The sequence below is a fragment of the Macaca fascicularis genome, chromosome 20 (assembly GCF_037993035.2).
Source record: "Macaca fascicularis isolate 582-1 chromosome 20, T2T-MFA8v1.1".
Classification (NCBI taxonomy): domain Eukaryota; kingdom Metazoa; phylum Chordata; class Mammalia; order Primates; family Cercopithecidae; genus Macaca; species Macaca fascicularis.
Genome location: NC_088394.1, coordinates 53903045 through 53930138, shown reverse-complemented (window position 1 = coordinate 53930138; position 27094 = coordinate 53903045). Strand labels below are relative to the sequence as shown.

At 51.6% G+C, this 27094-nt stretch overlaps 1 protein-coding gene and 1 long non-coding RNA gene across 51 annotated transcripts in view; one reads left to right on the top strand and one right to left on the bottom strand.

Moving 5' to 3' along the window:
* Positions 1–27094, top strand: part of KIFC3 (kinesin family member C3) — a 105256-nt gene that overhangs the window by 39059 nt on the left and 39103 nt on the right. For 17 of the 50 annotated variants that reach the window (XM_074027118.1, XM_074027120.1, XM_074027106.1 and 14 more), the window contains exons 1-2: positions 21236–21355; positions 25427–25637. Coding sequence is in view for 25 of the 50 variants with exons in the window: in XM_074027106.1 (XP_073883207.1) it covers positions 25466–25637 (172 nt within the window). In the remaining 25 variants the exon portion in view is untranslated. Of the gene's footprint in view, positions 1–20458; positions 20605–21235; positions 21356–25426; positions 26003–27094 lie in introns of those variants that run through there. The other 33 variants (XM_074027098.1, XM_065536943.1, XM_065536944.1 and 30 more) reach the window with 10 other exon arrangements.
* LOC102134805 (uncharacterized) lies at positions 6695–25494 on the bottom strand. Its single transcript, XR_006694818.3, has 3 exons — positions 25076–25494; positions 8055–8286; positions 6695–7487 (listed from the first exon to the last, which is right to left on the bottom strand). It is a non-coding gene; the product is annotated as an uncharacterized lncRNA (long non-coding RNA).

The window sequence follows — 27094 nt, the reverse complement described above, 5'->3', positions numbered from 1 at the left end:
AGATGAAGAATAGATTGTAAATGTTTCTTATCAGACTTAAGCTCTGTGTTGATGTTAATGCTGGTCGACTTTTCCTGAATTCCAAAAGGGAGGAAAGCATAATGAGGCTTGTCCGAACCCTCTTCCATCATAGTCTGAACTAGTTTTTCAAGTTAATGCTGAAATGCCCTTGGCCAAGAGGAGGGGTTTATTCAGATGGTTGGGGGGCCTTAGAATTAATTTTTGGTTTACATAACCAATATACAATGATCACAATCAGGAAATTAACATTGAAACAACACTGCTACCTAATAATCTACAGGCTGTATTGGGATTTTGTCAATTGCTCCAAGAATGTCTTTCATGGCAAAAGGAAATCCAAGCTCTGTGTTGCCTTCAATCTGGAACAGTCTCTGAGTTTTTCTTGTATTTCATGACACTGGCGTTTTATTTATTATTTTATTTTATTTATTTTTTGAGACGGAATCTCACTCTGTTGCCCAGGCTGGAGTGCAATGGCACGATCTCGGCTCACAGCAACCTCCACCTCCTGGATTCAAGCCTTTCTCCTGCCTCAGCCTCCTGAGTAGCTGGGATTACAGGTGCCCGCCGCCACACCCGGCTACTTTTTGTATTTTTAGTAGAGACAGGGTTTCACCATGTTGGGCAGGCTGGTCTCGAACTCCTCAAGTGATCCGCCCACCTCAACCTCCCAAAGTGTTAGGATCACAGGTGTGTCACTGCGCCCAGCCACATTGGCATTTTAAAAGAGGACAGGCCAGTTATTTTGTAGAATGAAAGATACTCCGGTAGGGCTTGGCACAGAACTGGCCCCTAACAAGTGCTCCCATGTATTGAGCACCTACTGTGTTCCAGGATCTTCCTGTACATGATCTCATTCATCTCTTCAACAACCCTTTGAGGGACAAGTGACTTGATTACTTTTGCACAGAAGGAAATGGGCTCAGAGAGGTTAAGAGGCTTGCCTGAGGGTGCTCAGCCCTGAGAGGTGGCTCCAAGTTTAATTCCAGAGCCCATTTTCTTAACGATGTGGCCATTGTGCTTTGGGGAATTTTCTTGTTTTACTTGTAGTTTTTGGTATTTTTTGTTTTTTTTATTTTTGAGACAGGGTCTCACTCTGTCACCCAGGCTGAGTGCAGTGTCTCCACCACAGCTCACGGCAGCCTTGACCTCCCAGGCTCAAGTGATCCTCTCACCTCAGCCTCCGGAATAGCTGGGACTACAGGCATATACCACCATGCCAGGCTAATCTTTATTTTTGGTAGAGACGGGTCTCACTCTGTCATGTAGTCTGGAGTGCAGTAGTGGGAACAAGACTCACTGCAGCCTCGAACTCCTGGGCTCAAGCCATCCTCCCACCTCAGCCTCCCAAAGTGCCGGTACTACAGGCATGAGCCACCATGCCCACACAGATTATTTTTTTTTTAACTTCTGGAATTCTGAGGTCAGCAAAGTGTTGTCATGGTCCTCAGCTATCTCTTACCTATAATAGCACCCCTCCCCGACCATGTACCAGTAGAGATAAGAAGGTTGACCTTTATACTTTCCCCAGGCCTACAAGAAACAGTGTGTGTGTGTGTGGTGGGGGGGCATTAGTCTTCAGCACTTAGGAAAGATTGCCAGCAAATGGGCACAGAGGATTGTAGGATGAAAGTTCACCTTTGAGTCTTGAAATCACTGCCTCCTAATTCAAGTCCTTGTTATAGGTTGGGGCAGAAGATGGACTAAGAAACTCTTCCCTATTCTGGTCTCCGTGGTGGTAACTGTAGCTAAAGCAGCAGAGAGTTTTACCTGGTTTCCTTTCTTGCTTCCTGTCCCTGCACAAAGCTACAGCCAGAGACAGAACATCCCTTTACAAAGTCTGGTCATTCTACTCCAGGAAGTCCTCTTGGCCTGAGGCCCAGCCACCTGTCTTCGCTCTCCCAATGTTTCCCCAGCTTCTACCTGGTCTCAATCTCCCAGGCCACTCTCCTTGTCATACCCAATGGCCAGCCCAGTCTTTTCCCAGGCTTTGGGTTATTTATCTGTGACCCCGTGGTCCTCCTCCTTTTTTTTTTTTTTTTAAAATACAGAGGCTTGCTGTGTCACTCAGGCTGGAGTGCAATGGTGTAATCTTCGCTCACTGCAGCCTCGAACTTCTGGTTCAAGTGATCCTCCTGCCTCAGCCTCCTGAGTAGCTGGGACTATAGGTGTGTGCTACCACACCTGGCTAATTTTTTAAATAAACATTTTTTTTTTTTTGGTAGATGCAGAGTCTTGCTATGTTGTCCAGGCTGGTCTCAAACTCCTGGGCTCAAGTGATACTCCCACCTCAGCCTCCCATAGTGCTGGGATAATAGGCATGAGGCACTGCACCTTACCTGTATTCTCTATTGAATTCATTCATTTATTCATTCAACAAATATCCACGGAGGACCTACGTGGAAGCACTGTGCTAAGCGCTAGAGTCAGCAGGAAACAAGACAAAGTCCTTACCTCTTGTCTTCATGAGAGAAAGACGATTAAGAAGCAAATGATAAATAAACAGGGTAATTGTAGGTTTTGCTAAATGCAACGAAGGAAATAAACCAGGAGGTTAAGGTAGAGAATAACTGGGAACTATCAACTCTAAGATCACTGTGGGCTGGGCATAGCAGTTCACACCTGTAATGCCAGCACTTGGGAGGCTGAGCTGGGAGGATCACTTGAGTTCAGGAGTTCAAGACGAGCCTGGGCAACATAGCGAGGCCCCATCTCTACAAAGAATAAAAAAATTAGCTGAGTGTTATGGCACGCACCTACAGCCCCAGCTACTCAGGAGGCTGAGATGGGGGATTGCTTGAGCCCAGGGATTCGAGGCTGCAGTGAGCTATGATCACACCACTGCATTGCACTGTAGCCTAGGGTGACAAAGTTAGATCTTGTCTCTCAAAAAATAAAAAAGTCATTCTGAAAAGCTGACAGCTGAGCTGCATGGAGTTCAAGGAATGGCACCCCAGGCAGAGGAAACAGTGAGTGCAAAGGCCTAGTGCCACATTTTAAAGTCAGAAGGTAGCTGGGTGCAATGGCTCATGCCTGTAATCCCAGAACTTTGGCAGGCAAATCACTTGAGGTCAGGAATTCAAGACCAGCCTGGTCAACATCATGAAACCCCATCTCTACTAAAAATACAAAAATGAACCGGGCATGATAGTGCACACTTGTGATTCCAGCTAGGCTGAGGCGTGAGAATCACTTGAACCTGAACCTGAGAGGCACAGATTGCTGTGAGCTGAGATCCCACCACTGCACTCCAGCTGGGCAAGAGTGAGACTCTGTTTCCAAAAAAAAAAAAAGAAAAGGCTGGGCATAGTGGCTCATGCCTGTAATCCCAGCCACTTTGGGAGGCCAAGGTGGGTGGATCACCTGAGATCAGGAGTTCAAGACCAGCCTCACCAACATAGTGAAACACCATCTCTACTAAAAATACAAAAAATGAGCTGGGCGTGGTATTGGGTGCCTATAATCCCAGCTACTCAGGAGACTGAGGCAGGAATATCACTTGAACCCAGGAGGCAGAGGTTGGAGTGAGCTGAGATCGTGCCATTGCACTTCAGCCTGGGCAACAAGAGCGAAACTCCATCTCAATAAATAAATAAATAAATAAATAAATAAATAAATAAAAGGGCCGGGTGCGGTGGCTCACACCTGTAATCCCAACACTTTGGGAGGCTGAGGTAGGCAGATCACGAGGTCAGGAGTTCAAGACCAGCCTGACCTTGAGGTGAAACATGATGAAACCCCGTCTCTACAAAAAATACAAAAATTTGCCAGGTGCGGTGGCGGGAACCTGTAATCCCAGCTACTCAGGAGGCTGAGGCAGGAGAATGGCTTGAACCCGGGAGGCGGAGGTTGCAGTGAGCGGAGATCGTGCCATTGCACTCTAGCCTGGGTGACAGAGCGAGACTCCATCTCAATAAATAAATAAATAAATAAAATTAAAAAAAAAAAGAAATAAAGTTTGAAGGTGACAATCTCTCCTTTATATGTTAAGACTTCTCTGACTGCCGTGTGCTGGTGTCCAAACAGGAGGCATCTCGGAGTCCAATCCTCCTGCTTGCGCCAAGTCATGTGCCCCGCTCCTAGGCTCAAGCCATCCTCTTTCCTCAGCCTCCCAAGTAGCTAGCACTACAGGCACATGCTATCGTGCCTGGCTAATATTTTAATTTTTTGTAGAGACAGGGTCTCCCTGTGCTGCCCAGGCTGGTCTTGAGCTCCTAGGCTCAAGTGATCCTCCTATCTCGGCCTCCCAAAGTGCTGGGATTACATGTGTGAGCCACCCTGCCCAGCCAATAGTACGGATTTTGTGGGATCCTTGTGAGCATTCAATGAGAAGACGCTGGACCGTCCTGGAGCTATGTGTGGAGGGGCAGCTAACAGTGGGGCTGTGCCTGTACCTCGCCCCTTCTTGGCTGGGAGCAACTGGAGGAACGGCACCCGCCACACCTGCTACTGTCTCCCCAGACTCCGTGGCTCAGCTGTGAGCTGTGAGGGCCCCCTGGATTCTTGGATTTTCTCCACATTGTTACTGCTCAAATAGCTGGTCTTGTTGTTGGCAGAGAACAGACAGGGGATGAGGAGCTGATATTTGAGGAGGTAAATTTAAGCAGCAGGCTTACAATACATTTTATGAGCTTGGCAGGTATAGCTGAAGTGGGTGTTATCAATAAATACAGCAATGGCATTGATCACTCTGGGCAAATAGCCTCGAGGGGTTTACAAAGCCTTGGAATGTTCCCACGAGGTCTCCATTTGGAGCCTACATAGTACAGTATGCTGGATCTGGGGTCAAAAGACCTGCCACTCAGCCGGGCTGGTGGTGCACTGAAGATCGCCCGCCTCCAGCAGAAGCTATAATCCCAGCACTTTGGGAGGCCAAGGCAGGAGGATCCCTTGAGCCCAGGAGTTTGAGACCAGACTGGGCAACATAGTGAGATCCAGTCTCTACAAAAAGGTAAATTAGCTGGGCTTGGTAGCACACGCCTGTAATCCCAGCTATTGGAGAGGCTGAGGTGGGAGGATCACTTGAGCCTGGGAGGTCAACACTGCAGTGAGCTGTGATTGTGCCATTGTACTCCAGCCTGGGTGACAGAGCGAGACCCTGTCTCAAAAGAAAATCAAAAAGACCTTCCTCTCATTAGCTGTATGACCATGGCCACGTTAATTAATGGAGCCCACTGTTTCCTTATCAACTGTTTCCCAAGCCCCTCAAGATTGTGTTGGCAAGAAGAAAATGCAACAGTAGACCAGGCATGGGGGCTCATGCCTATAATCCCAGCGCTTTGGGAAGCTGAGGCAGGCAGACCACTTGGGGTCAGGAGTTCGAGACCAGCCTGGCCAACATGGTGAAATTCAATCTCTACTAAAAATAGAGGTGGAGGGTGCAGTGAGCAGAGATCACGCCACTGCACTCCAACCTAGGCAAAAAGAGTGAGACTCCATCTCAAAACATAAAAAAGAAAACAGACAAATAAGAAGGGAAGGAAGGAAGGAAGAAAAAGAAAGAAAGAAAGAGAAAAAAAGAAAGAGAGAGAGAAAGACAGAAAGACAAGAAAGAAAGAAAGAAAGAAAGAAAGAAAGAAAGAAAGAAAGAGAAAGAAAAGGAAGAAAGGAAAGGAAGAAAGGAAGAAAGGAAGAAAGGAAGAAAGAAAAGAAAGGAAGAAAGAAGGAAAGAAGGAAAGAAAGAAAGAAAAAGAGAGAAAGCGACAATGGCCAGGAGAAGCTTTGTAAGTGATGAAGTGCTGAGCTTCTGTGAGGAGATGGTGATGATGATGTAGTATGAGTTCTAGAATCAGAGGCTGGGTGATTTCTGGCAAGTTGCTTAACCTCTCTGAGCCTCTTATCTGTAAGATGAAGATAAAAGCAATATCAGTCTTATTAAGAAGATTACATGTGGTATATTGAGTTGAATAGTGTTCCCCAAAATTTATATCCACCTGGAACCCTGGGAATATGACCTTATTTGGAACTAGGGCCTTTGCAGAGGTCATACTGGATTAGCGTAGGCCTTAAGTCCAATATGACTGGTGTACTTCTAAGAAGAGGGAGATTTGGACACAGAGACATAGATACACAGAGAAAACACCATGTGCAGATGGAAAAAGACTGCTGTGACATGCCCATAAGCCGAGGTGCACTGAAGACCACCCGCCTCCAGCAGAAGCTGGAAAAGGAAAAGAAGGATTCTCTCCTAGGCCTTCAGGAGGAGTGTGGCCCCGCCAACACCTTGAGTTTGGATTTCTGGCCTCTAGAGCTGTAAAAGAATACAGTCCTTTTTCTTTTACTTTTCTTTCTTCTTTTTTATTTTTATTTTATTTTTTATTTTTTGAGACAGAGTCTCTCTCTGTCACCCAGGCTGGAGTGCAATGGTGCGATCTCAGTTTATTGCAATCACTACCTCCTGGGTTCGAGCAATTCTCCTGCCTCAGCCTGCTGAGTAGCTGGGGCTACAGGCTCCTACCCCCACACCTGGCTAATTTTTATATTTTTAGTAGAGACAGGGTTTCGCCATGTTGGCCAGGCTGCTCTCCAACTCCTGACCTCAGGTGATCTGCCCGCCTCGGCCTCCCAAAGTGCTGGGATTACAGGCATGAGCCACCGCGCCCGGCCAAGAGAATACGTTTCTGTTGTTTTAAGTCATGCAGTTTGTGGCAGTTTGCTACGGCAGCCCCAGGAAATGAATGCATGTGATAATCCAGAAAAAGCGCTCCATGCCATGGTGCCCGGCATGTAGTGAGTGCGAGGGGTTAGCTGTGATTATTATCGTTCTCATTCTTAGTATTATGGTTCAAGGTCGGTTGTGACGGCCACAGATTTGGTCATAGGGAGACCCCTCTAACCTCCCTGGCCTCAAGTCTTGCTGGGGGTGGGGAGGGATGGGTTCCCTGGTCATGGTTTCCCATGAGCTCCTGCCCGGAATGGGTGGCTGTCCTGGTGGCAGTGGCTGACTTCCACGGATCCCTGACGGGAGCGTTCTGTTGAGGTTGGTGGGGGTGCCCTCTACGAGTCCTGATTGTGGGGAGGGGTGGAGGCTGCTTGGTGTGGCAGCTGCCCAGGGCTGGTTTCTGGAGCACAGCTCAGCAGATGCCTCAGGAACCTGTCTGGCAACAACATTCCTCCGCCACTCAGAGCAGCTGGCTGTCACTCGCAGCCCATTGTGGTTTTGTGAGGCACAGACAAGGAACGTCAGCTGCTTCCCAGCAGGGCCCGTGAGTCACTTCGGCAGTTCTGAGCCCAGAGTTTCCCCTGTGGAGGCCAAAACCCTTGCCTCTCGGCCCAGCTTCTGTCCTGCGACCAAAGGTGGGTCTTCTGAGGCCTTTCTCAAGAGGAAGCCAGGAGGGGCAGGCCCCGGGATCCTGAAGACACACGGGAAGACAGATCCCACCGCACTTCCCTACTTCCTCAGCCTTCTGGGCTTGGGGCAAGGAGTGTCTTTTGGGTTGACACTTTTCAGGCCTCGGTTTTCTCACCTGTGAATGGGGATGTTGTGAGAACTTGATGAACTTTTAGAAGTGACAGCACCCTCCCCTTTCCTCTCCCCAGCATCTCAGGTAGCAGGTCAAATGGTTCAGAGCCGCTGGTAAGAGGATTTGACCACATCCCTTCCTGTGGGTACGTGGATGGCCACTCATTAACATCAGGACCAAGGAGGCCTCAGGAGGAAAAGGGGCAGGACTTCTGAAAACCCTCACCCCAGGTGAAGTTCAAGAATGTAAAAGCCTGTTTGTAGCAGGGATGACCCAGCCAAGTTCATCCTCGAATGGACACTGGGGTCTCCGGGCAGCACTCGCCGCAGGGCACAGACTTAACCCCGGCGCCAAGCACTGCATGTGTGCCTGAGAGGGGGGGAGTGGCAGGAAAGGAGTCTGGGGGTGTTTGGGGGTATGTGTAGTGACTCAGAAGAACTTGGTGATCCCACGGACCCAGGCAACTTGGCCATGGGACAAGCCATGGCTGGGTGGAGTTGGCGGGGGGCAGACAGACATTTGCTCCCCTTCCCCCAGGCCCTGAGTGGAGTGTTTAGCAGGAATACCCACTTCACTTATGTTTTTGGAGCCTCCGTTTCCAACATCAGGTGCAGCAGCCGCGTAGGGGCACCCCCAGTCTCCCTGGTGAGGGGACTCAGGCATCAGTGTTGGTCTTGGAGGGCATCCTGGTAGGAGAGTCAGGCCAGGCGTCGATGTGGTCCCAGCTCAGCCAGGTTGGGGGTGATGGGCAGAGAGTCTTGTAAGCAGCCCCTGCGGCTTTGGAAAATGCTTGGAGCAGATCCTAGAAAACACGTAGCGGTGGGGGGGTGCGGTGTGGATCTTGAAGCACAGAGATGTACCTGTGACCTTGAGCTAACAGAAGTAACCCAGAGCTACTCTGGTTACAAATGAGCACAATTCTGCCTCCAGTCAGCCTCCCAGGACCCCCACAGCCTTTGGCACCATTTATCCAGGTGGCTTGTTTGCCACCAGGCTCTGTGCATTGCAGGACTGGTTTGGGCAGAGTTTGTTTCTGTGGATAGAGGCAGGGCTGCTGTGAGAAGTGAAAGGAGGCCACTCCAAGTCCCCAGCCACAACAGACTGCCAGCGTCAGCCTCCAAAGATGGTATCACCCCAGCCAGGACAGGGCCAGGCCTGCGGGTTCTAGAGCATGTGCAGAACTTTGTTTCTGAAACTCCTTCCTATCCAAGGCTGGTTCCAGTTCTAGCCATACTTGAATTTTGCTGAGTTTGAGTATCTGCTGTGTGCTAGGTTTTGTAGTGGATAAAAGAAGGGCAATAATAGGCCAGGCATGGTGGCTCACACCTGTAATCCTAGCATTTTGGGAGGCCGAGGTGGGTGGATTGCTTGAGCTCAGGAGTTCAAGACCAGCCTGGGCAACATGGTGAAACCCCATCTCTACTAAAATACAAACACTTGGGTGTGTTGGTGCATGCCTGTAGTCCCAGCTACTTGGGAGGCTGAGGCAGAAGAACTGCTTGAATCTGGGAGGCAGAGGTTACAGTGAGCTGAGATCGCACCACTGCACTCCAGCCTGGGTGACAGAGCATCTGTCTCAAAAAAAAAAAAAAAAAAAAGAATGACAATAATGGTGGTAGTCCTAATGACAGTGACAGTTTCTTCATCTGTAACATGGGATAATTACAGTACCCGCCTCATATGTGCTGTAAGGATTAAACGGGATAGTAGCATATAGTACCTAGCACATAGTACGTGCTCAATAAATATTACCTGTTAATGAGGAAACTGAGGCTCAGAGAGGTTAAGGGCCTTACCCTAAGTCACACAGCATGGGAGTCTGATTCAGGGACCTCCAATCTAATGTAGGAGACTGACAGTCCCTCACAGTTGTGAATCCAGTGCTAGGTGAGCTAAGGGAAGGGGAGGTGGTCCTAGGGGACTTCTGACTAGGTATCAGGAGTCCCCACGGAGGAGGTGGTCCTTTCATTGAGCCTCACAGGTAAACAGCTGCAGGTGGAGATGTGGGGGTGGGGGTGGGGGCAGAGCATATGGAAAACTCAAGGACCAGAAAGAGGGTGCCTTGGGGGGTCAGTGGGAGAAAAGGCCAGGCAGGGCGGCTGCAGGCAGATGGTGAAGAGCTCTGAGTGCATGCTGAGGAATGGCCCACAGTGACAAGGACCCCACTGACTGTGCCCTTGAGAGGCAGTGTGGTACAGTGGTTCAAGACCTGGACTCTGCAGCCAGCCTGCCCCAGTCAAATCTATAGCAGGGGGACAGTAGCGGGATGTACAGGAAGAATAAGCAGGGGTGACTGCACAGCTCCAACCCAGTGCCAGGGTAAATCCCTTCACCGCTGCCTACCTGTCTGCCAGGGACTGTGTGGCTTTTATGTCCAGGAGAGCATGGGGTTCCGTCTTCAGGCTGTGACTCTGGAGATGCCTCGAGTCTCCTGAGTCCCCGGGTCTCTTCCCCCTGAAGGCATGTGCTACAGAGGCTGTGAGGATGCCAAGCCCACCTGCGTGATTAGTGCCCAGGTGCAGGGAGTTGCTGGACACATGCAGGATGCCAGGTGGGAGGTTTGCTTCAGAGCATAGGAAATCCTAATTATTGTCATGCAGGTACTCAGCAGGCATGCAGGTTTGACCCCAGGGCTGGGATTCTCAGAAGGTGGTTAGAGTCTCCATTTGTTCACTTAAGACAGGAGCATCCGGTGCCATTTGCCCCAGGAGGTGGGTGTGAAGAGCATAGGACAGGGAGGCGTGGAGGGGGTGGAGTGGTGTGGGGGCAGCGTGTGCTTTCTGGGTTATCTGGAGATTTAGACAGGGACACTGTGCCTCCAAGATCCTCTGAGTTCTCCTTTTCCTTTTTTTTTTTAATTTATTTTTTTTTTTATTTTGAGACAAGGCCTTGCTTTGTTGTCCAGGCTGGAGTGGAGTGGTACAATCTTGGCTCACTGCAACCTCCTCCTCCCGGGTTCAAGCGATTCTCCTGCCTCAGCCTCCCGAGTAGCTAGGATCACAGGTGTGCACAACTACGCCTGACTAATTTTTGTATTTTTAGTAGAGATGGGGGTTCACCATGTTGAGCAGGCTGGTCTCAAACTCCTGACCTCAGGTGCTCCACTAGCTTCAGTCTCCCAAAATGTTGGGACTACAGGTGTGAGCCACTGCGCCCGGCCAGGTTCTCCTTTTTCAACAGTAAGTTGCCCAAACAGTACAAGTGGAATGAGCTCCAGCCTCTTATTGGCCAGTTTAGCTAACCTCATGATGGATCCCTTGCACCTGTGCCCCTGGCTCAGCATTAGGTCTAGGCTGCGGTTACCTCTTGGGCAGCGGCATCTGCCTGTGCCCCCTATTGCCAAGCAGACATGGCCGGACCAGTTGGTGGGGGCCCCTCACGGAGCAGCAGGTGTTCCTTACTTACACTTTCTGGAGTGTTAAGATGTTTCTAGGCAACTGAGAGCGCCCTGGCCAGCCTGGTGTTTCGGTGTTTCCAGTCCAGGCTTTGTTTCCAGGCACTTCCTGTCTGAGCAACACCTCACCTCACCCTGACTCACAGGGTCTCTCCCGCTCCGCCTCCAGCAGTTTTCTTGCCACCCTCCCCGCATTCCTCCAGGTCCACACACACCTGCCCTTTCATTCATGGTTCTTTCCTCTCTGAGGAGAGCAAGCACCAGAGGCCAGGGCCCCATCACCTTCGGTCAGCAGCTGGGGCCACCGCCTGCCACTGGGTGTCTTCACACACACCTTTCCTGGGCTCTGGAGGGAGGCTGCTTAGAAGGGGATGATTGGAGAGGGCCTGGATGCTGAGGGCCCTATTCCAGAAGGCAAATCTCAAAGGCAGCTCTGGCCTGACTTTTTTTTTTTTTTTTTTTTAAGAGATGGGGTCTCGCTCCGTCACCTAGGCTGCACTGCAGTGGTGTGATCATAGCTCACTACAGCCTTGAACTCCTGGGCTCAAGTGATTCTCTGGCCTCAATCTTTTTTTTTTTGAGACGGAGTCTCACTGTCACCCAGGCTAGAGCACAGTGGCACAATCACAATCTCGGCTCACTGCAACCTATACCTCCCAGGTTCAACTGATTCTCCACAGCCTCCTAAGTAGCTGGGTTTACAAGCATGTGCCATCATGCCTGGCTAATTTTTGCATTTTTAGTAGAGACAGGGTTTCACCATGTTGGCCAGGCTGGTCTTGAACTCCTGACCTTAAATGATCCATCTGTCTCAGCCCCCCAAAGTGGTGGGATTACAGGCGTGAGTCACTCCTCTTGGCCCCACACCTCAGTCTTCTAAGTAGCTGGGACCATAGGTATGCACCACCATGCCCAGCTAATTTTTAAATGTTTTTGTAGAAATGGAGTCTTGCCATGTTGCCCAGGCTGGTCTCAAACTCCTGACCTCAAGTGATCCTCCCTGCTCTGCCTCCCAAACTGCTGGGATTACAGGCGTGAGCCATCGTGCTTGGCCTGACCTCTGAGTAGGTCTCTCTCTCTCCTGTCCTCCTTCCCTCCTTCCTCCTTTCTCTCTTAAACGGCTTTATTGAGATATAATTATCATACCACAACATTCACCTGTTTAAAGTGTACAATCCAATTGTTTTTAGTATATTCACAGAGTTGTACAACTGTCACCATAATCTAACTTTAGGACATTTTATCATGCCCCAAAGAAGCCCCATTCATAGTCACTCCCCATTCTCCCTCCCACCTCCCAGGACCTGGCAACCACTCAATTATTTTCTTTCCATGGAGTTCCTTGGTGATGCAACTGTGAACAGTGAAGCCAGTCCCAGGTGGCTGAGGTGGGATAGTCCTGCCCTTGGATCAGGCTTTCTGTAAGCAGAATCCCAGAGTGGGCCATCCAGCTGGCCCACTCACTTCCTCGTGGCTGTAGCCCTGAGAAGGTCACCAGTCTTCATGTACCCAGGGAGGGGCATGAGACCCAGAACAGGGAGGAAATCTGACCAAGGTCACATCGTGCGTAGAGGACACAGCTCCTGCTGGCAGTACCCACCATCTCCGGCACTCCAAGCTGCCTTCCCATAGCAGCCCCTACACATCCATGGGCCTCCCGCTGGCCTCAGTCTCTCCATCTGTACAATGGGAATAATAACACCTACCACACATGTTGCGGGGATTGAATGAAAGCAAAGGCAATCCTGTGTGTAAAGAGTTTTTCCCGGTGCCTGGCATGAAGCTGTCCCTCAGCCCCTTGCTGAAGTTTAATTAGATTAAATTCCCATCCTGGCATTCAGGGCCCTGCACATTCTGGTTGTCTGGGGTGGATGGAAGTTTGTCCCTCCCCTCCCCTAGAAGGTGGCAGATGGAAGCCACTGGAACCACAGGATGCTTGCTGCTTCCTTTCGGTCACCTGGAAGCTGGTGGTGTCGGCGGGGCAGGTGAGAGGTTGACACTAGTGGCGATGACTCAGCACAGAGAGCTGTGGGAGTCTGGTTAATCAGCAGCGTCAAAACTTCCTGTTGCTGTTTGCAAACAAGGGCCACCCCCGGAGGAGGAGGACCAGAGCTAGGGGAAAGGCTGCGCGTCACAGAACCTCAGCAAAGCAATGCTACAGTCTAAAGGCAGCAGCAGCAGTGGTGCTAAGAGTTCAGCACGTGATCAGCGGCTGTGGCTATGGCTTTCCAGGAGCATGTGGCTTCCCTTATGGCCCCTGTCCCCATCTCCCTACCCAGGAGAAAAAAATTTTTTTTCTCCAGTAGTAGCTGATTGACTTATTGCAAAGGAGCCCCAATGAAGTGCCAGGATGTGAGAGCAGGAATCACGGTGGTGGCACCTGATGAGACTCATCTGTCTAGGACGGGCCAGAGTGTTGAACCGCAGGGTACCGAGGCATTCTAGGACCCACCTCGGAAGATCTCTGGTGGCTTAAGAGCAGGCAGGGATTGGGAGCACTGAGACAGTGCTCTCAGCCCCACCTGGCCTGGCCCAGCAGACAGAAACACTCCCAGCCTGAGCACCTGGCAGAAGAACCAGATACGCCCCTCTGGTGACAGCCATCGCTCAGATATCTTTATACATGCCTCATGCCTCCCAGGAGAACCAGCCAGGGCGAGAATTCCAGATCCGAGAGAAAAACTGTAAATTAGCGTGAAGAGTAGTTCTCGTCAAAAAATGCTGCCAACAGTGTAAATTTGGTACAGGCCTTCTGAGGGGCAATCTGGCAACATGTTTAGAAAGCGAAAAAAAAAATGCTCAGACTCTTTATTCAGAAAGATTTTTTATGAAATTGACAACCTCTCTTCTCCCTTCCCACCCCATACCAGGGAATGAACGGGCTGTGTGGGTGGCAATGGTGACAGCAATGCTGTTTATAAAAGTGACAAAAATGGGAGCTACTCAAATATCAGATCCTATGGAATGGCCAGCTCAGTCAGGGCACAGGCTTTCAGTGGAATATTATGCAGCCATTTAAAATAGTTTTTTGCTGGGTGCAGTGGCTCACAGCTGTCGTTCCAGTACACGGGAGGCTGAGGTGGGAGGATCGCTTCAGCTCAGGAGTTTAAGGCTGCAGTGAGCTCTGATCATGCCACCTCACTCCAGCCTAGGTGAGAGAGCGAGACCCCAAATCTAAATAAGTGAATAAATAAAATACTTCTCAGCCATTTTTATTGAGTACTAGGTGTGCCCCAGACACCGGAACCTCCATTCTGAATGTGATCTTGGCCTTATCCGATGATGTCTGTACTTCAGAAAAATGCAGGCCTTAGGAGGAAAAAGTGACATGGAAAATGCTTATTATAATAATTTTAAAAAACTTTAGAGATGGGGGTCTTGCTATGTTGCCCAGGCTGACCTCAAACTCCTGGGCTTAAGTGATCCTCCCACCTCTGCCTTCCAAGAAGCTGGGCCACAGGCGTGAGCTACCATGCCCAGCACTTACATGATTCAAAGTAAGAAAAGGCAGAGTAAAAAATTCTATCCAGTCTTTGCCTCCCACTATGACTGCAGCTTGTGTTTGCAGAAACGCCAATTGTGTGCCAGATGCTGGGCTGAGGGTGCTATGTGCTTGCTCTAATTTACATCTCACCATAACTCAATGGGTTAGACACTACCCCTACTCTCATTTTCACAGGGGGAAACTGAGGCACAGAGGAAGTGACTGAGCCAGTGACTGAGCTCAAACCCAGGTCTACCTGGCCCCAGAACCACCTTTAGCCACTCCTCTATACTGTCATCTCCTTAACACAGAAATGACATGAGCTCATGGTCAGATACTGGAAGGAAAAATCTGGACCAATGACAATAAGTGAAGGGTGGTTTTTGTGTTTTCCCTCTCTCTCTTGATTTCATTAGATTTGTCCAGAAAAAAAAATTTAAGTTCAAAACCAAAAACTGCCACCTAGAATTTGCAGCAGGTGGGGAGAAGTGAATGAGGAAGTGGGGAAAAATGGGAAGGATGTTAATAACGCATGTGCTGGCTTAGAACCCGGAGCTAGAACAATTTAGGAGCAAGGAGGAAAGCGGCAGACCACTTAGTGAGGAGGAGCCCGGAGGCTTCTGGAGGATGGTGACAGGATCCTCGGGCTGGGAGGCGGGCCTGGGGCGGGGCTTATTTGGCCCGTGCTACTCTCAGGGCGGTTATTGCTAAATCTTTTTATTACCTGGTGCTTACGTCCATTATCTCCTCAATGTTTGCATTCCTCTCATTTTTTTTAGACTACAGGAAATGATAAAGGGGAAAAAAACCCACAAAGCCTTGGTTTGCTTTTAGCCTTGGAGTGCTAGGAGGGAGGGAATCTCCGCCAAATTCTTCCTTGAGTCATAAAGAGGTTTTAGGTTCCCGTAAACTGAGAGTTAGGGGAGCACTGTCGAGTTCAGTCATTTTGGCCAATGCAGAAAGGCAGCCACCATTTGAATATTTTAAAGCAAGGTGGTTTTCTTTTTATTTTCTAGTCCCCTTAGAAGGTTTTTTTTTCCCCCTCCCTCCCTCTCTCTTTCTCTCTTTCTTTTCTTTCTTGTTTTGAGACAGGATCTTGCTCTGTTGCCCAGGCTGGAGTACAGTGACATGATCATAGCTCACTGCAGCCTCAAACTCCTGGGCCCAAGCCATCCTCCCACCTCAGCCTCCCGAGTAGCTGGGACCACAGGCCGGTGCCACCGCGGCTGGCTAGTTGTTTTGTAGAGACAGGGTCTCTATATTGTTCAGGCTAGTCTAGAACTCCTGGCCTCAAGCAATCCTCCTGTCTCATGAGCCATTGTGCCTGGCCTGCAAGGTGATTTTCTTGGGGGAAAGATTGCCTTTGTTCTCTGAAAACGGGAGAACTGTTTTCCCCTGTTAATACAGTTTCTAGAAAGGAAGGGAACACAGGGAGCAGGAAGGCGAGAGGGAGATAAAAGAGTGAGAAAAGTACCATTTGTTTAAGTATCACTTGAACACCTACTGCCTGCTGAGCTGGGTCTAGAGTAGACAAGGATGAGAGGAATTTACAGTCCAGTCAAGGGTCATCCAAGACCACCACCTCTCCATGCCCACTGAGGAGCCTGGCTTCCTGAGAGCTTGCAGCTGTAAGCCTTGTGCCAGACCCCCTGAGGTGCTCAGGTTGAGTCGCGTGCCCAAGACCTGCAGTTGGTGACATGCAAAGCTGGAAACCAAATTCATGCTTGTGGCGCTGGGTGCAGGGCCATGCTCTTCGCCTCCACGAGCTCCTCCACAGGGTGTGTGTGTGTGTGTGTGTGTGTGTGTGTGTGTGTGTGTATTTTTGATAGTCTTGCTCTGTTGCCCAGGCTGGGTGCAGTGGCATGATCTTTGCTCACTGCAACCTCCACCTCCTGGGTTCAAGCAATTCTCCTGCCTCAGCCTCTTGAGTAGCTGGGATTACAGGCACCGGCCAGCACGTCCGGGTAATTTTTGTGTTTTTAATAGAGATGGGTTTTCGCCATGTTGGCCAGGCTGGTCTCTAACTCCTGACCTCAGGTGATCGCCCGCCTCAGCCTCCCAAAGTGCTGGGATTACAGGCATGAGCCACGGCATCCAGCCTCCTCCGCAGTTCTTTTTTTTTTTTTTTTTTTTTGAGACGGAGTCTCACTCTGCCGCCCAGGCTGGAGTGCAGTGGCCGGATCTCAGCTCACTGCAAGCTCCGCCTCCCGGGTTCACGCCATTCTCCTGCCTCAGCCTCCCGAGTAGTTGGGACTACAGGCGCCCGCCACCGCGCCCGGCTAGTTTTTTGTATTTTTTAGTAGAGACGGGGTTTCACCGTGTTAGCCAGGATGGTCTCGATCTCCTGACCTCGTGATCCGCCCGTCTCGGCCTCCCAAAGTGCTGGGATTACAGGCTTGAGCCACCGCGCCCGGCCTTCCTCCGCAGTTCTTTCTGAGATGCTCATGATGAATGATTTCAGAGGTATTGGAAGATTGGAAGATGCGGATTCAAAAAAGCAGCTAATTGGGTCAGGATTACTTAATATGCGGCTCACTCCAGAATGAGTTTCTCCAACTTCAATAAATGTCCTGTTACCCAGAAGCATGAGAGGACACACTTTTCACAGCTGCAGGGCACTCCTTCCTGACCACATGGAAATAATTGCTAAGGAGCCTTCTCTTACTTCCTTTTGGTAGGAATTATCATTACTTTACATGGGAAGAAAGTCTGTTTGGGTACATTTCATGCACCTGTTCTTCCCTTCTGAATTCTACAGGATCTATGGATTTATTCAATGAGCACGTCTGTGATACCAGGCCCTGAGCTGGGGTCAGCTGAGGCTTTCCCTGTGATCAAGTCAGGAAAGGGTCCTGTCCTGAAGGAGCAGATGGTATAGACAGGAATGCCATCATGATCCAGGGTCAGGGATGCTGCAGGGGGTGGGTTGAGCCCACCTGCTGGTGCCTGGTAGGGTCAAGGAAGGTGACCTCTAAGCTTGAAGGAGGGACAAGCAGGTATGGAATTGACCAGGGAAGGGTTAGTGGAGGCAGATGAGAATGGGGTGAAGGAGAGGGGCTTTCCAGGCAGCGAGGACATTTGCAAAGGCTCGGAGAAGACTTGATCTCAGGTTAAATCATTTAAAATGGGAAAATCATGTAAATTTTATCTGTGCTTTACTCTGGGTTGCTATGAGAATCAGATTAAACACAATCTGGCTTTTCATTCCCCTTGTTTCCTTTCTTTTGGGGAGCAGAACTCTCAGGCTCTTGGCCACTTCTCTGACAAATACCTGAGCAGTAAGGGGTTACGGGCCCTTTGAACACAAAGACGGGCCAGGTGTGGTGGCTCACGCTTGTAATCCGAGCACTTTGGGAGGCTGAGGCGGGCAGATCACCTGAGGTCAGGAGTTCAAGATCAGCCTGGCCAACATGGCAAAACCCTGTCTCTACTAAAAATACAAAAATTAGCCGAGCGTGGTGGCGCATGCCTGTAATCCCAGCCACTCAGGAGGCTGAGGCAGGAGAATCCCTTGAACCCAGGAGGCAGAGATTTCAGTGAGCTGAGATTGCGCCACTGCACTCCAGCCTGGGTGACAGAGTAGAGACTCTGTTTCAAACCACAACAACAACAACAAAAAAGTCTATGGACATACCACCGTGAACGCACCTGATCTTGTCTGAACACAAGGATGGCGCTGCTAGGCCCTGCCTGGGGATGGGGTGGATGTGGATGTGGAATTACAGTGTTCTGGATACTGTCTTTTGTCTGGCCTTCCCTGAGACAGCTGTGCCTCTGCCAGAGGTAGGCAGGAAGGGTTAAGGCTGAGGCTGAACCCAAGAGTCCTCCCTCAAGGGTTTAGGACTTCAGTGTTGGGATGGCTAGGTTTCAGCAAAATTTCCACCTTCCCTGCGGCCAGGAAAGTTGGCAGCCTCCTATGTAAATCATCAGCGAAGTTTCTGGGTTAGAAATGACCTTGGAGTCGGTATGTAGTTCCTGGTGACATTGTACATTCTTAAATTCCAACAACTGGGATGGGCATGGTATGGTGGCTCATGCAAATAATCCCAGCACTTTGGGAGGCTGAAGCAGAATGATCGCTTGAGGCTAAGATTCTGAGACCAGCCAGGGCGACAGAGCTAGACCCGGACTCCACACAATATTTTTTTAAAAAAATTGAGTCATGCCGGGTACGGTGGCTCATGCCTTCAATCCCAACACTTTGGGAGGCCGAGGCGGGCGGATCACTTGAGGTCAGCAGTTTGAGACCAGCCTGGCCAGCATGGTGAAACCCTGTCTCTACTAAAAATATAAAATATTAGCTAGGTGTGGTGGTCTGTGCCTGTAATCCCACTGCACTCCAGCTTGAATGACAGAGCGAGACTCCGTCTCAAAAAAAAAAAAAAAAAAAAAAAAATTGAGTCAGGCACAGTAATTCACATCTTCACATCTGTAATCCCAGGACTTTGGAAAGCCAAGGTAGAAGGATCCCTTGAGCCCAGGAGTTCGAGACCAGCCTGGGCAACGTAGTGAGACATCCCCGTCTCTACTAAAAAAAAAAAAAAAAAAAAAAAAAAAAATTAGCTAGGCACAGTGGTGTGTGCCTGTAGTCCCAGCTACTCAGGAGGCTAAGGTGGGAGGATCACTTGATCCCGGGAGTTCGGGGCTATAGTGAGCTATGATTGCATTACTGCACTCCAGCCTGGGCAACAGATCAAGATCTTGTCTCAAAAATGCAACAACGATGAAACAAGTAGTTTTTACATTTCAAATCAGAGTTTTGCTAGAATTCCAAAAATACAACTTCCTTACACTTCAATTTTCTTTTTCCTTCGCTGGTGCTTTGATCTTAATAAGTTGTTATACCCATATGCATCTGATAGTACTGTGTGAGTACCTATTGTACTCATAGCTCTATCACACACTGCATTTGCGAACAGACTTTCGGAGGCTCACTTTCCTTTCCTGAAACATGGGAATATGACGGTACTGGTGTTCATAGGGTGTTCAGGGTTAAATGGGATTTTGTTTATAAAGAGCTTAGTGCCGTGCCTGACACAGTGTTAGCTTCAATAATGGCATCTATTATGTACGCAGAAAAAAAAAAAGATTTCTAAGTGTTGGCAGCATTTATCTCCAGTGTGTGGGATATGGTTACAATGAACATCTATTACTTTTGTAATCAAAGCAAAAGAACAACAAATGTTATTATTAATTTAAAAATCTGGCTTTGGCTTTGGTGGGAAGGACCTACAGTCAATGTCAATGTACTCAATCCCTGAGTAAGAAAAAACCTCCTGTTTTGAACCAGGACTTTAAAGACAAACTTTCTGCCCTCCCCCCTCCCCCATCAACTCACTGTAATCAAGGGAGTTAGATACTAAATCCGAATTCTAGAAACATTTTGCCTTCATCCACCCTTGCAGTCCCCTGGATCACTGCTGTTTGGAGGGCAGGCAGGGGAATTCAGAGATCTTAACTCCCCAAATAAGGCTTTCTCTCCCATTGGAAGGGTTCTTCGGTGTGGTGTTCAGCTGGAAATCCAACTCTCTAGGGAATGATTCCAGGAGCATGACATTCACCCTCTATCAGGCCTTCACTGAGGAATCTCAGTTGGCAAATAAAGCATGCACTAGGCTGCTTCCAGCTGGGGGACTGTGACTGTCCTGCTCTGGTGTCCAGAACAAACTGAGGCCCAGGCCCTTGGCTCCGTCTCTGGTTGAGATTCTTGACTGGCAGCCCAGCGCCTGGGCAGCAGTGGGAGCTCCCACCTGGAGCTGCCAGACCCCCTCCAGTCCTCTCCTTGATCTTCTTGGGCAATCCCCTGACAAGCAGGAAGGGGCAGAGTACCCACCCTCCTGGGATTATCTGCAGAACCATCAGCCTGCACAGGCTGGCTTCAGAGTGACTTGCTTTCTCCTCTTCCGCACCCGGGGGTGTGTGTGGGGTGTGTGTGTGGAGGGTGAGGGAGAATATTGCTGCTGGCTCTGGAATAAAATGCTGCCTCTGTTTGGGAGACAAAGAACAGAGTGGCTCCTCCGGGTCAGCTGTCTCTCCAGGCTGGCAGGCCCCTGGCCTCCCCCAGGCCTCTTCTGAGGCTCCAGGCCCCCCAGGAGCAGGGCCTTCTGCAGCCAGGCTGGGAACTGCTGCACCATTGGTGTGTTTTCACTGGAACCTGACGGAATGTTTTACCTTAAGAGACCCCAGGCAGCTTCCTTGCTGGGAAGATATTCATTTGCTGGGGTGGGGCTGGGGGTGCAGAGGTAGGAAGTGCTGTGGCTGGGAGGCTGCCTGGCCAGCGAGTAGGTGGTGGAGCGAGTGAGGGGGTGTGCGCTGTAAAACAGGGTGAGTGCTGTAAAACAGGGTGAGTGCATGTGCGCCAGCGTGTGCAAGGACACGGTAAGGGGTGTACATGTACTGTCTCGTGAATAAGAGCTTGTGTGTGTGTTGGGATGGGAAGACACGTACTGGTATGACAGCCCGAATGAGACGTGTATGTGTGAGTATTCGCGTGGAAGTTTTGCACTCGGGTTTGAGGCTGTGCAGAAGTACGCATGGCTCACCAGGTGTGGGGCTGTGTGGGCTGCCTCGTGTGAGCCAGCCCATGCGCAGGCATGTTTTGTGAGAGCCTTCAGAGAACGCATGAGCACGTGTGCCAGTGCGAGTGCGGGACGCGGGGAGGCGGGAGAGCCCAAGTGGGAGGCCCCGCGAAGGAGCGGGAGTGGGAGTGGGAGCGCCGGCGGGAGACCTGCGGGGGCGCGCCCGGGCTGACGCGTGCGCGCCAGTGCGCGCGTGAGTGCGAGCGCGCGCCGCCGCCCCCCGCCGGGGTCGGAGCCAGTTGCCATGGGAACGCGCCGCGGCCCGAGTTAATCATTTCCTGTGGAAAGTGTGCGGGAGGGGCGCGAGCGGGCGGGCAGAGGAGGCGGCGGCGTGGAGCTGCCTCCTGCCGGCGGGCCGGGCCGGGCCGAGCCCCGGGCGCTGCGGCGACGCCAGGATCCTGCCTCCGCCAGGCCGGTGAGTAGGGGGCCCGGGCGGGCTGGGTGCGGGCGGGGCGCTGGGGCTCCGCCCAGCCCGCCGTTCGGGGAGCCGCGTCCGGGCCGGCCCTGCCCTCAGGACCCCTCTGCCCCGACCTGCTGGGGGCGCGGGGAGGAAAAGGCCCGGGAGACCCAGCCCTGCGAGGTCCCCTCCAGCGCCGTTCAGCCCTAGTCGAGGACCTTGCTGGGAGTAGGCACGGGGGCGGCGTGTCTCCCGGGATCCGAGCAGCCTTGGGACCCCGTTTGGATTTCATTGAACGAGGAGAGCGCAGACCCTACCCGGGATCGGCGTGTCAATTGGCGCCGCCCCTCCCCTTCTTGGGGTCTCCCCCACCCCCAGGGCTCCTTGGAAGGCTGCCGTTGGGTCCCTCCCACCACGTCCCTTGGGGAGTTCGCTTTTTCCCTGGCAGGGCCTGGGGCGGGGTGCCCCAGCCCAGAGGTTAGGAAGAAGGGCCTTGTCCGGCGCACTCCGGGCAGTGAGGAATCGGGCCATGACAGCCGCAGCAGTTGTGAAGGTCTCAGCAGGGAGGGCGATCCCAGGACCACCCCCTTAAGCCCCGCATTGCTAGTTAGAGCAGAACTCTGGCTGGTGCAGTGAAGGGCCTGGTCCTGGGAGATATTAAAGAGGAAGCTGTGTTTAAATTCTGGAGTACCATTTACTGCCACCCCCCGCCCCCGCCACCTCCATAGCCCAATACTGTCTCAAGATTGCGGGTTGTGGCCACCCCTGGCCCTTTCACCTTCCCCGACTTTTCCTCTGCCTGGAAAGGGTGAGCACCCATTCTTTCCCAGACGTGTATTCCCCATGCCCTTGTTAAAGTAGCCGTCTCCTTCACCAGGGAGAGTCACTTGCTAGGAATGCAGCCTCAGAATGGGGCCCTGCATTTGCAGTGACTGGACTTTAGGGGCACAGGGTGGTGAGTTCTGCTGTTCATAGGGGCACTGGGGAGCAGAGGGTTTGAAATCTGGGTTGCCCTGGAAAGCCCAGGATAAATGATGGTGTGCAGGGAGGTGGCATTCCCTGTGCAACTTCCTTGACCTTCTGCCTGCTCTCCCAGGGGGACCAAGCCCTGCCGGCTGCAGTCTCTGGGCAGCTGTCCAGCCTGTCCCCCCAATCTTTGCAATGTCCCTGATCTAGGGCAGGGGGAGTATTGCAGCTCTGCTGCCCTGGTCTAAACCCAGAGAGGCAGAGACCCTCTTCCCCAGCCAGGCCCTCTGCATTCACCCACCACTGGAGCGAAGTCACTGAAAAATAAAATTTTGGAGCTCTTTGTATATGCCAGTATTGTTCTGAACACTTGGCCTTGTCTAATCTTTAGAGCAACCCTATAAGGTGGAGTTCTCCCCATTTCATAGATGGAAATAATGAGGTATAGAGAGGCAAAGTAATTCTCCCAAGGTCACACATCTAGTAAACAGTGGAGCCAGGTTCTGAACCAGTCCCACTGCCCTCCCCCATGAATTCTAGGTTGGTAGAAGTCCCTGGACACCAGGTTTCATCTCAGATGCCCATGTAAAATGAGAGAGAGAGTGCTGCTTTCTTGGCCCAGAACCCTGGGCTTAAGATTCCTTGATACTTTTGACCTTCACACCCCTGAGGCTGCTAAATTCAGCTGCTTTTTCCTCTTCAGGATCTAGCACACACCCTTCCTCTTTCTTCCTGGTGTCTTCCTGGCTGCCTCTTCCACTTCCCTTCCTCATAACCACAGAAACGCTATCTCCTCCTGTCCCTGCCCCTCAGACGGAACTGATCTCCCTGAAAGTCTTCTCTGTCCACTGTGGAGTCAGCCTCCAATGCCCTGCACCGTCTCACCTTCCCAGCAGCCAAGCATGCAGATGGACCTGTCTTGCTCCTTCCTTTGCCCATTGGACAGCTGGTCTGCAGGGTTGGTTGTGTGCCCAGCTCTGTGCCAAGCAGCCTGGAGAAGAGGACATTTGGCTGCTCCCTTTGGTTTCTTCCACGCCACACTGGTCCATCTCTGTTTCCTCAGTGGAGCTGGCCCATGTATTTAGATCAGCCTCTGCCCTGTCCTTTGGCCCACATTCCCATCCCCTTCCCAGTAAGACTGCACCCAGGAGCCTCCTAGCTGTTCTCAGTCAAGGAAGGAAGAGACTATGGCTCCCTCGCCAGGTGCCTGGCATTCTTCCAGGGTTGGGCTCTGCAAACATCAGACACCAGAGCCTCAGGCCCCTAACCCCTGAACCCTTTACTTTTTTTTTTTTTTTGCCTCTCAATGCTTTAGTCACTCCTGTCCCTCTGTCTCCCCAATATGCTCAACTCTCTCCTATTCTAGACACCACATCCTCTCCTTCCCGTGCTAGCCAAACAGCCCCAAGGAGAAGGAAGTGGCTTCTTCCTCCCTCAGCTCCCTCCCCACTCTTTGAGCCTTCCCAAGTTTGCCATCTGCCCTTCTCCCTCCACAGGCTCAGGCTTTCTGCCTGTCTGGGCTTCCAGTCCTCCACGTCTGTGGCATGATGCACTGGGCACTGACCAACCTCTCCTTCCCACTTACACTTCAGTCACTTCTGAAAACTCTATACTTGCCTGGAGCTCCTGTCCCTCTCTCATCTTCTTTCTGCAGCTTTCCACCCCCGGTGAGCCCTATTATCACATGGCTGTCTCCTCTTGCTCAAGCTTTGATGATTGCCTCCTCACCTGTGGCATCGGTGGCCCTGTTTAGCTCTGAGTCTGTGTCCAGCCCTGACCTCTCTTCCAGGCTTCATTTCAAGCTTGTGTGTGTTCATTTCAGAATGTTCACCCCACAAGCCATCCCAGAGTGCTTAGTGTGGGTGCAGCTGCAGGCTGGGTGCAATGGGGCTGCAAACATGAATGTGTGTGAGCTGTGGGACCCATCGTGGGTCAGGGGAGGTGGACACCCTTCAAATAGCTATCTTCACTTCTTGGCAGCAAGTGGCCACTGCAATGAGGGATGGGGAGAGTAGTTGACAGCCCAGAAAGCTCCACTAGGAAGTCCTTCGGTTACCCCCACCTCAATCTTAAAACCCCATGTTGCCTCTCCGAGCTGACTTCGCTTCTTCTGTAAATGACATTACTGTCTGAGTCTGGGATTGTAGCATGATCACCTTAAATGCCCTCAAGGTTGCTTTGCACACAGTAGGTGCTCAATAGAGACTTGTGCAGGGAATATCTGAGCTCTGTTCATTTGTTCAGTTCATGAGGGAACTATCCCTGACTGAAGCTTTCCATCCCTGACCAATGCTCCCCCCCCCCCTCCATTCCCCATACCACCTGGTGCCTGGCCCGCACCTGCAGCCTCCAGCAGCCTGCTCAGACTAAGGGTTTTTGAAGTGTTTATCTCCCTTCTGACTGGGAGCTTTCAGGTGTCATCTCTTCTGATCCAAAAGAACCCCTGGCAGATGCCTGGCACCCAGTAGGCATTATTAAATGAAGACTGAATGAATCTTTGTATCTCAACACCCATACGGTGCCTGCCACATGCTAGGCACAGAGCGCAGGCTAGTCGAATACATGAATGAGAACTTGCTGTATATAGACTTCACTTGTCACTGACCACAGTCAGGGCCCTTTTGAGTCCCTTCTCAATGAAATGTTAATATTCAGAGCATTCACTGCTCTGCTGACAGACCTTAGGCAGAGGAGCCTGAAGCCTAAGGGTTAAGAACGTGGTTAAGTGCAATTAGAAAATTAGATGTCTTGGAGGAAAAGGATTAGACTTACCGAGACGCTGCTGACTTGCGGTGCCTCCTCTATGTGGGGCTAGGACCTGGCTTGTCCTCACGCTGCCAGGCTCAGAGCGGAAGGGTTCAGGTGTGGGGTCTCAGGCACAGCTGAAATGCTCCTTTCCCACTTCGGAGCCTCCGTATTCGGAAGCAGATATCCCCAAAAGGCAGCAGGCCCCATTTCATCCTGCGAGCCCTGGGGTCTTTGGGGGACAGTGCAGTTGGAGCTGCTGCCCTGGGTAACCAGCGACCGGTGGGGCGTAGACCCTTCCAGATGACTGGCTCTGCCCGAGATGCAGTCGTGCTGGTCCGTGATCTTCAAGCTCATCTCCCCTTGTTCTCTCCGCAGGCTGCCCGGTGCCCCGAGGAGGCTGCTGAGCCCCAGGCCATGGTCCCCTCTCGCAGGACGTGGAACCTGGGAGCCACGCCCTCGCTGCGGGGCCTGTGGAGAGTGGGCCGGGCCCCGGAGCCCGAGCCGGGGATGGCTCGCCCCGCCCCAGCCCCAGCCAGCCCGGCCGCCCGCCCTTTCCCACACACCGGCCCGGGGAGGTTGAGAACTGGTGAGTCCGCATTTTTAAAATGCCTCTTTATTTCCCTTCCTTCCTCCAGATACCAGAGATGAGACTGAGGTTTCTCACCGGTTCCTAAGCCCAGTCAGAGCTGTCAGGTAATTACAGGGTAACCGACAGCCCAGAGCCGGGCGGGCGTGGAGCCGGAGCGTCAGTCTCGCCGGGTGCTCCTTCCTTGCGCCCCTGTCTGGAAAGAGGAGACCTGGAAGCCGGGTTAAACTTTAACACGGGGCGGGCACAGAGCAGGGGGATCAGCTGCGTTCCCTCTGGCCAAGCTGGTCAGAGCTCTGCGGGCTGCCGTCCTTGGCCAAAAGCGTGTGGGCTCACTCCGGTCTCTGCCCAGGCTGGTAAACAAGGTAGGTGAAGTGGCTGCCCGGGCACCAAGCGCCGCTGACACTTGATCCTGCCTGGGCTGGCCCCTGGACGGCGTTGGGAGTGGACTGAGGCTGCTCCGGAACGTGGCCTGGTGGGGCTTGGGGGCCATGTGCTCATTTCAGGTGTTTCTGTAGAGACCCTGACAGCAGGTGGGCAGGGGTCCCAGAGTCTTGGCCCCTAGTGTCTCCCCGGGGAGCTGTCAGTGCCAGCTCGCCTTTCTGGGTCATGTCCCCCGGTGCTGCGAAAGTCAAGAAGTGAGCGGCTTCTCTGATTCAGGGCGGGGACTGGATTGACGGGGCTGGGGAGCTGCCCATGACCCTCTCCCGAGGCGTGGGCAGGTTGCCCTGGTAGTGTGGGGGAAAGAGGGCTCTCCAGGCAAGGTGCCTTTAGGGGTCTGCTCCCTGTCCCCCGTGACTTACAGGAACAGGGTCTAGACTGCCACCCTGTGAGGGCTAGCAGAGTCCCTCTGGGCCATCAGGTCCAAGCCCCTTGGAGCACAGAAGGGGAAACTGAGGCCCAGAGAGGGCACACAGCAAACTCCTGTTCAGCCCTCTCTCCCACCACATTTGTGCTGTCAGTGGCAGCTGGACTGATGCCTGCTGAGGTCTCTCTGCTTCTATGGTTGTCTGGGGCTGGCTGCTCCCAAGCAGCACAGCCAGGCTGGGGATGACCCAGGGCCCTCGGGAAAAGCCTGGGCTTTTGGGCCAGGTAGCCCAGTTGTCTGAAAGGGGCAGAGGATGGCCTCTACCCCATAAGGTTGTCGTAAGGATTACAAATGTAATATGAATGAGTATTGCTTTTCTGGTAAAAACAAAAACATTTTGCCTTCGAATACTTAAAACACATAGAAAAATATCAAAAAGGAAATAAAAATCACAAGCTAGTCACTGAACATTTTATGTAGTGCCTTCTAGTCATGTGTGTCTGTGTGTGTGTGTGTGTGTGTGTGTGTGTGCGTGCGCATATAGGTATTTGAAATATTGTGTTATCTCAGCTTTCTAACCTGAAGGAAAAAATTGGGTATTATGAAGATTATATGACCATACAGACTTTTATCCACTTAAAAAATTTAA